This window comes from Lampris incognitus, chromosome 2 (assembly GCF_029633865.1).
Source record: "Lampris incognitus isolate fLamInc1 chromosome 2, fLamInc1.hap2, whole genome shotgun sequence".
In the NCBI taxonomy this organism is placed as follows: domain Eukaryota; kingdom Metazoa; phylum Chordata; class Actinopteri; order Lampriformes; family Lampridae; genus Lampris; species Lampris incognitus.
In genome coordinates this window covers 40690237-40700880 of record NC_079212.1, presented here as the reverse complement: position 1 = coordinate 40700880, position 10644 = coordinate 40690237, and the positions used below count along the sequence as shown (strand labels likewise).

Here is a 10644-nt window from a genome sequence, read left to right as displayed (position 1 = left end):
TCTGGCACGAACCCTCCGGACCCCCTGCGAGAAGCAGAGAACGTTCCAGAACAATGATTTAAGGCTGCACAATAGATGGGCTGCTTAGTCATGCAACCATGAGTTTGAAGGTCAAGTCAACTTTATTTGTGTAGCCCAATATCACAAATTACAAATTTGCCTCAAGGGGTAAACTCTTTATAACCCCCAGACAAAGTTATTTTGATATACCTACAGAACAACCGCCGGCACCCCGATTTACGATTCACGATGCACCGTTCAGATAAAATCAAGACGCAAGAATCCACATAACCGGTCTGTGCTTCCTCTGCTTAGTGATGTGTCAATCAGAGGGCCCGGGCTTTGCCAAGTGTCTGGTTTCCAAGGCGAGGGCCACCTCTGGTGAGCTGTCACCGGCTGCCAGTACTCTTCCTCTGCTCCCGAGACTTCTGAAGCACGACATGCTCGTTTTAGGTCCATAGACGCTGCTCCCCGCTGTCAAACAAACACAAAGGATGGCTTCATTAGGATTCCAAGAGCGGCCCCGACTCCCTCTTAAGGTCATATTTATCCAGACACTTTGGCATGCATTTGGCCCTTCAACTGGAATCTTTAGTCCCGCTGAGCACTTGGGCACTGAGAGAATATACTTGTCACTAAGAGCGAAAGCAGTTGCTCCCCTTCAAAAAAAGAAATTATTGCTTCTTTTTAGAGTCTGTGTAGAGCTGAATAAGTCGGTTAAGTTTGTTTGCCCGTGCTCCGAGCTATTCGGGTTTCCCGTACACAAAGGAAGGGATCGGTCTGCTGTGAAGGTGCAGACTGACCACAGTAAACATAACGTTGATAACCGTACTGCTGAATCAGTCAGATCTTGGTGCTGTGAGTCTATAGCATCAGTACATTAAATCCTAAAAGAGTTTTAAAAAGTCAGTTTTGACATCACTAAGTAGCAGCGCTCGTTTCCCAGAGTCCACAGGGACGTGGAGTCAGCAGCAGAAGGAAGCATGTGCGTAAAATCATATTTTGCATGCTCCGTTCCTCTTGCGGCGCCTCCCTGGAACCCCCAACTCATCTGTCTCGGCTGTTGCAAAAGCTTGTTTTTGTTTCCTCTTCGTGAGCTCAGACGCTGTTATATAACCTGACAAAAACAGGTTGCTTTGTCTCCAATACTTCCACATGAAGCTTCCTATAATAAAGAAGAAGCCCACTGACCTGTTGAGTTTTATAGTTGTTTTACAGAATAATGCTTCACAACAGTCCCTCTGTAGAGGGTTTTTTTTTTCCTGATTTTGAGATACTTTATTGACCCCTGTAGGGAAATTCCTCTCTGCGTTTAACCCATCCTAGCTGTGTAGCTAGGAGCAGTGGGCAGCCGCCGTGCAGTGCCCGGGGACCAGCTACAGTTTTTTTCCAAATGCCTTGCTCAGGGGCACAGACAGGAGTATTAACCCTAACATGCATGTCTTTTTGATGGTGGGGGAAACCGGAGCACCCGGAGAAAACCCCTCTAGACACGGGGGGGGGGGGGGCATGCAAATTCCACACAGAGGATGACCTGGGATGACCCTCAAGGTTGGACAACCCGGGGGTTTGAACCCAGGGCCTTCTTACTGTGAGGCAACCGCACTAACCACTGTGCCCTGCGCCACTGTGCCGCAATACTGAATACTGCCTTTTTAAAGTTATAGATATCTGTGTATAGTCGTTACAGCAACTCACTTCAGAACAGTGGTTCTCAATCTGGTCCTCAGGTGCCACCAGTAGTGCTGGTTTTCAGTTTTGTTTAGTCATTTAATGTTTTGATTTTTTTTTTCTATATGCTTTAATTTTCTCTGCCTTGATTTTAACTTTGTAGTGCTTCGGGTTTCAGATATGTACTCTACAAACAGAATTTATTGCTATTATGATTATTGTAAAATTAAAGTACGCACACATTTAAGCTATGCTATTCATACAAGCCTGATACCCATTCTTTTTCTTGCTACAAGTATTAAACACAGCAGCAACATCACAGACGATGCTTAAGTGGCTCTCATTGGTCCACAGCTCTTTCCACACTTGAATCCCTCCTCAGCCCACTCCCCAACAGTCACATGCTGGCCTCTTTTGAGGTCCAGTCTCCACCTTCGATATCCACCCCTAAATAAATCCCCTCCAAACCGGGCTTCTTGAGATCGACCCAGCCCTCCCCACTGGCTACGTGCACCGGTCCAGCTACATCGCCTCCATACGCTGCCCGTTCTGCCGGAGTCCTCCTGCACACGCCGCTAGTTCTTCACAGTACGTCTGAGGTAAGGACACCATTGTTAATGAGCATTTTATCACATCGGAACTATTATTCTGTGTAAAACAACATGGCAAACTCTATGGCCCCCAGTTAAGCTTGTGCACATGCTTTGAGTGATTGTCAACTTTGGATGAGTTTAAAATGTTCAGGGGTTTTGTCAGAAACTCATAAGTCACTATGATTTTCAGCTGAGCCTGGCATCATGAACGGCGGCGTTGTGTTGGTGTTGTGCATGGCGGCATTGACTGTAGATGTCAGCATCACAGGTAAGCCTAATCTGATCATTTTAGCATATCTGTAAAAAAAGAACATCTAAAAACAGATTGTTTTTTTCTGACATATCTATTGACCCCAGTCTTGCAGCACAAACAAAGCAAAATACTCTGAAATCAGAAAGAAGCATCATTTGATGACTTGTTTCACTATTCTGTGCACATAAAATCATTATCTAGTTCTTTATAATGATGGGATAGGTAGAGCTGATAGTGCTAAAACTATATCAAAACCAGAATTATAATGAATTCATTCCATACCAACATGCTGTTTTTGCACAAGATCAAAATAACATTGTTATTGTTTGGACCAATATGGCTATTGTTCAAAACAGACCATGCCGTAGCACTCCCATTTTCCTGTATGCTAGTCTCCTTTGAGGTCAGCCTGATGTAAACCAGATTACGGGACACTGGCTGGCTGCACCAGTTTGGCATCTCCAGAACCATCGTCACATTCGCCTTCCGTGTCATGGAGATGGACGGGGGCTGCTGGCGACCTATCAAAGCACAGAGGGGGTCGTTATCTGATGTGGCAGGGTTCTTTTCTCACGAGCCCGGGGAGGGGGCAGTGCCTTTCTGGAGTCCTCAAAAGACTGTGATAAATCAATTAACAATGCGAGGGAGGGGGGGAGCTCTGCAGGAAGGTTGTGAACTGACAGGCATCTCCGCAGCTTGTAGGTCTTGCCATGTTCTCACAGAAGAGGCTGATGGGACGTCCTCCGCTTTATGTGGATGGCAGCCCGATTGGGATGAAGCGACACCGCTGACACCTCCGCTGTCACCCGCCCCCGCCCCTTCCCTCCTCGAACTGACCCTGGCAGGGCATGTTAGGGCCCGAGCTGAACATGCTGTGAATGCCATGGGTAACGGCAAATGGCAACAGCAAAAACAAGTCTGAGCACCATAGACAGCCTGAGAGATTTACCCAGAAGGGAGCGGGGGGGGGGCATACGATGTGCAGAATAGGTTCCCCAGATGGTATCTTCGGCAAGGGGCCGCCACAGTTTCAGTACTGGTTCATAGTGTTTCCCCCTGTTTGTGCACTGCAACTTCTCCACTCAGGATGGGGCCCTTTCCCCCCGCAAAGAACAGATCTCCTTAAAACGAGAAAGTGGCACAAGGCGGCCATTGTCCTCAAACGACTGCTGAGGACAATGGGGATCGAGGTTGTCTTGTGGCTGTGGTTCAGGAAAAACAACATCCGAGGAACGCCAAGCGGGGACAAAAACAAAAAGTGCGCTTTGAAGTTTTAGAGCACTTGAGAATAAAATGTTCTATGGTAAGAGGAGACAACCAGTTAAGCCGAAGGATTACAAAAACACAGTGTCTTACTGAATTATTTTTTCTTTCTCCATTCTAGATGAGAAGGTGTTATCCATCACCACGATAAAGGTATTCTTTTCCTCCCTGCGTGCCAAATGGGAAGTAAAAATAATGCCCTCTGTAACTTTGAGACTGTACGGCTTTCTCTTTCACACAAGATAACAAACAAGTAATAGTGCTCGTTTGAAAAAGCCTTGTTCGCTCACTTCACAGCAAGACCCATACACAATGTCCAGGGGCTCTGAGCTGGAGGGCTACTGCGTCGACCTGATCTCTGAGCTCTCCAAGAAGCTGGGCTTCAACTACCAAGTCAACCTTGTGAAGGACAACCGCTACGGCTCACTTGACCCCAGTGGGAACTGGAATGGTATGATTGGCGAGGTGATCCGAGGGGTAAGTACCCACAGCGTTTGGTACGCTCCACAGTGTACTGTACGGTACATTAATTGTGTGTAGAGTAATATATATTTGTCCTATATTTTGCCCTCTGCATGTTGGGGTGTTCGTTTAAAGGTTGTACAAATGACTGTTATATGTGTGCGAACCATATCCCAGGAAGCTGACCTGGCTGTGGCTCCGCTGACACTCACTGCAGTCAGAGAGCAGTTTGTGGATATGACCACGCCCTTCATGCAAACAGGCATCGGCTTCATCCTGCGCAAAGACTTGGCATCCGAGGAGAGCACCTTTAGTTTCCTGTCACCCTTTTCCACTGACATGTGGGTGGGCATCCTCATCGCCTTCCTGCTAACTGGGTTCTGCATATTTTTAGTGGCAAGGTGAGTGTTTGACCATGCCAGAAGGGGGTCGTCCGGGTAGCATTGTGGTCTATTCCATTGCCTACCAACACGGGGATCACCGGTTCGAATCCCTGTGTTACCTCCGGCTTGGTCGGGCGTCCCTACAGACACAATTGGCCATGTTTGCAGGTGGGAAGCCGGATGTGGGTGGGTGTCCTAGTCACTGCACTAGCGCCTCCTCTGGTCAGTCGGGGCACCTGTTCGGGGGGGGAGGGGGAACTGGGGGGAATAGTGTGATCCTTCAACGCTGGTGAAACTCCTCACTGTCAGGTGAAAAGAGGCGGCTGGCGACGCCACATGTATCAGAGGAGGCATGCAGTAGTCTGCAGCCCTCCCCAGATCAGGAAAGGGGGTGGAGCAGCAAACGGGACTGCTTGGGAGAGTGGGGTAATTGGCCAAGTACAATTGGGGAGAAAAGGAGGGGGGAAATGAAAATGCCTGAAGGCAGAACTCTAATATACTCATGTAGTTCAAGTACACAAAATGAAACCATGTGAACCAGGCTAAGGGTCGTCTTGTCTGACCTTAACCTCCCGCCCCCTCCCTCCAAGATCCATTGTTAAAGGTCATGGGGTGGAAAGCGTCAGAAGTCATAAGTCTCTCGGTACTTGTATTGACAACATATTCAACTTTGAGATGAACACAGATGTAATTTGTATGAAAGACCAGCAAAGTCTGCATTTTCTGCAGAGGCTGAATGTTTGTGATGCTGGCAGGAAGCTGATGGTGCTCTGCTACAGATCCCTTACAGAGCCTGTCCCAACTGTTTCAATGGATTCTTGGTATGGGAACTTGAATGTGCCCAACAAAAAAAGACCATACTGGTAAAATCATTGGTGAGCAGCAGTCCCCTCCTTCCGACTGCTTTTCTTCGCCAGGTCTTGAGGAAGGCCAGGTCAATTTAGATAACCCAGATCACGCTCTCCTTGACGTTTTTGACCCCCTCCCTTCAGGCTGGGGGTACAGGCTTCTAAGGGCAAAGTGCAATAGAATCAAATTTTCCTTTGTTCCAAGTGCAATAAATAGGCTTAATTTGCATACAGTGTAAATGACTCCTCTCTCTACATGTCTGCAAGCTTTTAACACTTCACCCATCATTTTAATGTCTCTGCAGTATGGGGTTTTATCACTATTTGTAGTGCATTGTGTGTGTATTGTTATTGTACGGTATTATTGGTGCCCTGCTGCAAACCAAATTTCCGCCTGTGGGGCAATAAAGTACTGATCTCAACTGATTTCAACCGAACTGAACTGAGCTGAACAGACTGAAAGCATCCAAATGCGCAAATCTGAATAGAGAATTTGACAGCTCCTGCAGGCGTTGGGTGTGCAAGGCCTACAGCGTGGTCCAGAAGAACAGAACAATGTTAAACTAGTGGAATTTCATCACTAAGCATCATATTCATTTATATCAGTAAAGCCTGCGACACTTGAATCACCCAAATTTCAAGTATGGGATCCAAAATTCCTTCTTGTACCATAGTGTAAAAGCTTAATAGTCTGTGTGTTACCCACCCTATTGAAATGCAAAATATTTACGAACTGACATTGGAATCTGAAGATGTTTTCTGAAGACATTTTCTTGAATAAGAGACAGAGAGTAAATGACGGGTTAATATGTTCAACGTTCAGACATGTCTGTTAGATCCATTTCCTCCATCAAGACATGAAATCCCTGCAAGCCTCGGGAATGTTTCATAGAGGTCTGACCCCCTCGGAGTTGGAAGTAGGGAACTTCCCTATGTGGATCAATAAAGCATCGTCAAATCACATTAATTCTAGCCATCAAAAGTTGTTTTTGTGGGGGGTTTTTTTCTTTATTGGCCAGTTTTGAATAACTCCTCAAGAGTATATTATGAATATACCCATTATTTACATGGGTGAATAAACTCTGTTCTCCGTCTTAAACAGTTTTGCTGTTTCTTCTTCCTCTTTGCCTTCTCTGTACTTCCCTACATTTACAGGCTTAGTCCCATTGAGTGGTCCGAGCCAGACACAGAGGAGCACAGCTTCACCTTGCTGCATTGCTTCTGGTACATCACCGCGGCCCTCACCCTGCAAGGTGACACAGCGCTCAACTAAACCGGCTCTCAGACACACAGATCAGACATATTTTCCATCACCGATGCGTCAGTATTTCTCTGAAATAGCTCCCCCAGTGTGATTTTGATGGCATCAGCATTCGATACAGTACATTTGGCAAATCATAACCTTGTATGTATCGTGTCTTTGCCTGCCCAGGTGCTGGACCCCACCCTAAAGCGCTGTCCGGACGTGTGGTTAGTGCCATCTGGTGGGTTTTTGCAGTACTCCTGTTGGCCTGTTACTTCGCCAGCCTCAACTCCATGATGCGCTCCGAAACCAAGCACGTCTCCATCAAGAGCTTCGAGGACCTCGCCAACCAGGATGTCATAGATTATGGGACGGTTGATGGTGGTTCCTCAATGGCTTTCTTTAAGGTTTACAGCTTAATAGTTCATAGTTGAGCCATTGCCCTTGTTACAGGAAGTTGAATCAGTTCATCCGGACACAACGCTGGGCCTAAGCGTACTCTTAGGCCCAGCGTTGTGTCCAGATGAACTGTGATTTTCTTACCTGGATTATAGAGCATGCGTAAAGACATTTCCCTGGTTGTTAAGGAATACAGGTTGCCCTAATGATAAACGAATGAACAAGTAGCTGCCTCAGCATGTGCCACGTTGTGTATTCGACCATCCTGTATTCAGTCTTTTCATGTTTTCCGTATCTCCAGAACTCCAACAACCCCGTTTTTCGCCGTATCTACCAGCATATGGAGCGCAGGAAAAGTTATGTAGCCAACATGGAGGAGGGTATCCGTCGCGCCCAGGACGGAAACTTTGCCTTTATTGGCGAGGCCGTGTCTCTGGACCTAGCAGTGGCCCGCTACTGTAAGCTGACACGCTCCCAGGAGGTCGTCGCCATGAGAGGCTACAGCATCGCTGCACCTCTGGGTGAACCTAATGAACCTGCCAGCAAGCTGGACAGGATGCTGTTTACGTTTGATTGTTTTTACTTTACGGTTTGCTACTTTTGAAATTAGAAATAAGACACCGTTAATGCTGAGAAATGTTGATTAGTGGAACTCTCACATGAAACACATTACGTTTATAAAGTTGAACATCTTAAATTGAGAAGTGAATCAGTTCATGTGGACACAACATTCATCGACAGAAGCGTTTCATCGCCCATCTAAGTGACCTCTTCAGTCTCGACTGACTGCAGGTATCCCCACCCTTATAAATACTATGGTGGCATATGAAACCGATCGCTGGTTTCGGTCGTTATGCAGCTGTATAGTTTATAAGGGTGGGGATACCTGCAGTCAGTTGAGACTGAAGAGGTCACTTAGATGGGCGAAGAAACGCTTCTGTCAATGAAGGTTGTGTCCCGATGAACTGATCCAACTGTCTGTGATTTTCTCGCCTGGATTATTGAGCATGCATCAAGACATATCTTAAATATGTTTAGGGGCGTGGCTGTCTATTCCATTGCCTACCAACACGGGGATCGCTGGTTCGAATCCCCGTGTTACCTCCGGCTTGGTCGGGCATCCCTACAGACACAATTGGCCGGGTGGGAAGCCAGTATGTGTCCTGGTCGTTGCACTAGCGCTTCCTCTGGTTGGTCGGGGCGCCTGTTCGGGAGAGAGGGGGAACTTGGGGGAATAGCGTGATCCTCCCACGCGCTACGTCCCCCTGGTGAAACTCCTCACTGTCAGGTGAAAAGAAGCGGCTGGCGACTCCACGTGTGTCGCAGGAGGCATGTGGTAGTCTGCAGCCCTCCCCGGATCAGCAGAGGGGGTCGAGCAGAGACTGGGACGGCTCGCAAGAGTGGGGTAATTGGCCGGGTACAATTGGGGAGAAAAATCAAAAGAAAAAAATAGATAAATAGTTCTTGATGAGTAAATGATTCCTGAAACAAGGTGTTTCTGTGTGAGTTTAAGACTGTAAGACTTGTTCAGATGCTTCGGTTTTTGCCAGGTTAATTCCCTGTTTTATTCACTCAAACGCACACAAACTGCAGACGTGTCCTTCAACTCCTCTCCCCCCTCCTCTCCTCCCGCTCCCCCAGGTTCACCCCTGATGAAAAACCTGACGGTGGCCATTCTCCAGCTCAGTGAGTCAGGCGAGCTGACCTACCTGAGGGACAAGTGGTGGCCCAGCAGCTGTGTGGGAGCCGACGGCCGTCATTCGTCCGGGGCCCTGGAGCCCCACAGTCTGAAGGGCCCTTTCCTCCTCCTGGGCCTGGGGCTTGGTCTGGGGCTCCTGCTTGCCCTGCTGGAGCTGGTGTCCAAGGCTCACAGCCAAGCCAAGGATGGAAAGGTGGAGAAGAAGTGTGCAATTCTACTTTACGTACAAACAGTTTAACCGGGTTCAAAGCCCATCTAGTCTAATTCACTTCTTTCTTTTTTTTCCTTCCTTTTCTTCCATCCTTTCTTGCCCCGGCAGAAATCGTGCTGTTCGACACTGACCGCAGAGTTGAGCCAGCGTTTCGGCAGCGGTGGGGAAAGCGCAGACCAAGAAACCTCAGACAAAAGCAAAGCGTAGAGAAAGCGGGTGTACATTTGACAGCATCGTGTCACGTCACAACATAAGCTGAGCGTCTGCACACAAAAAAACCCCGTAGACTCGATGACGACAGGTAGTCTGTGTTCCTTGAATGTGTGTCGTTCCACTGCAGCAGCTTACTTCTTCATGTTTACGACCATGGGTGCCTAACAAATGAAATGCCTGCACCACTTGCAGTAAGAGTTGCTAACCACGTGAAAAAAAAATGTGAATTAGCATTTTTTTTTTTACTTTATGTTGAGTCAAGTCAATAAAGAGGCAGCAACAGACCAATGGACTTAGGACTTTAAACAGCAAGGATTACTAATAACATCAAATATGATTAGCTCGGTCTATTTTGTAACATATCAGATATTCCCTTTGATATCTCATTACCATGCAGCCAACTAAATGAAATACATTATTACATCCTGTATTACATTAAAATTGTACCATTTTAACCATTTCAAACTGCCAAATAAATTCCCTGATACCCACCGAAGCGCTCTGGTTTCAAGAGGTTGATGTCAGATCCATTTTAAGTTGGCAATAAAAAAAAACGAGAATTTTTCCTCAGTAAATAACATTGTAGGATTACAACACAGCCCTTAGCACACATTGTGAGTAACGTGTGCAATATGTTACGATTATGAACTTCCCTTTAACGCTGCCCGGCTGTGGCGTAGGCAGCAATCACAGTGTGGGTGGGCACAGAGAAAATCAGGTGGGCCTAGCCCGTCCAAGACCGATCATACTTAAGAGGTTCTGAAACACACGTTAACCAAAATAGGCCATTACAACTATACTTGCCTGAATGCAACACAGTTTAATCATGCAAGGCTTATACATCATTAGCGGTAATGTTATAGCCACCAAGACGAACGAACATTAACCGCATCGCATAGCCTGGCATGGTGGCCACATATTCTCACACACACACACACACACACACACACACACACACACACACACACACACACACACACACACACACACACACACACACACACAGCTGACAGATGCAACAGCATCATTAATCCTCATCTATGGACAAAGGTACGCTGGCACCAACATGCTCAGTAATGTTAAAAATTACCCTTGAACATAGCCTGGCATGGTGGCCACATAAACCATATACACGCCACACACACAGACACACACATACCATCGGCGGTCACTCGGGGTCGACTATGACCGTCCTCCCTCTGGGTCCCTCTGGGTCCTCAGGTGGATGTAGAGGCTGATCCTGGAGCCGCATAATGGGAGGAGGCCAGCACGTGACAGCTTTTTACATGGAGTGGCTGATGCGCCTGAAGCCACCACACGGTCCTTGGCAGGGGGTGGCCAGAGTCCAATGGCATGGAGAACCAAGATGATTGGGGACCACCCTCTGTTGCAGCCTTCATCCGCCT

At 47.3% G+C, this 10644-nt stretch overlaps 1 protein-coding gene across 1 annotated transcript; it reads left to right on the top strand.

Moving 5' to 3' along the window:
* Nucleotides 1–317: 317 nt before the first annotated feature.
* On the top strand, nt 318–9232 carry si:ch211-251b21.1 (uncharacterized protein LOC571720 homolog). The gene is made up of 10 exons (XM_056299730.1): nt 318–381; nt 2455–2532; nt 3902–3933; nt 4078–4257; nt 4420–4643; nt 6629–6726; nt 6906–7123; nt 7417–7636; nt 8757–9007; nt 9134–9232. Exons 1-10 carry the CDS (start codon nt 318–320, stop codon nt 9230–9232), a joined length of 1464 nt encoding a protein of 487 aa, XP_056155705.1.
* The last annotated feature ends 1412 nt before the right edge of the window (nt 9233–10644 follow it).

What these genes read in the sequence shown, in the direction of transcription:
- si:ch211-251b21.1 (XM_056299730.1), top strand. Translation starts at nt 318, where the DNA reads ATGTGTCAATCAGAGGGCCCGGGCTTTGCCAAGTGTCTGGTTTCCAAG. An exon ending in TGTAGATGTCAGCATCACAG is followed by an intron (nt 2,533 to 3,901) that starts GTAAGCCTAATC and finishes TCTCCATTCTAG; the next exon opens with ATGAGAAGGTGTTATCCATC. An exon ending in CGCGGCCCTCACCCTGCAAG is followed by an intron (nt 6,727 to 6,905) that starts GTGACACAGCGC and finishes TTGCCTGCCCAG; the next exon opens with GTGCTGGACCCCACCCTAAA.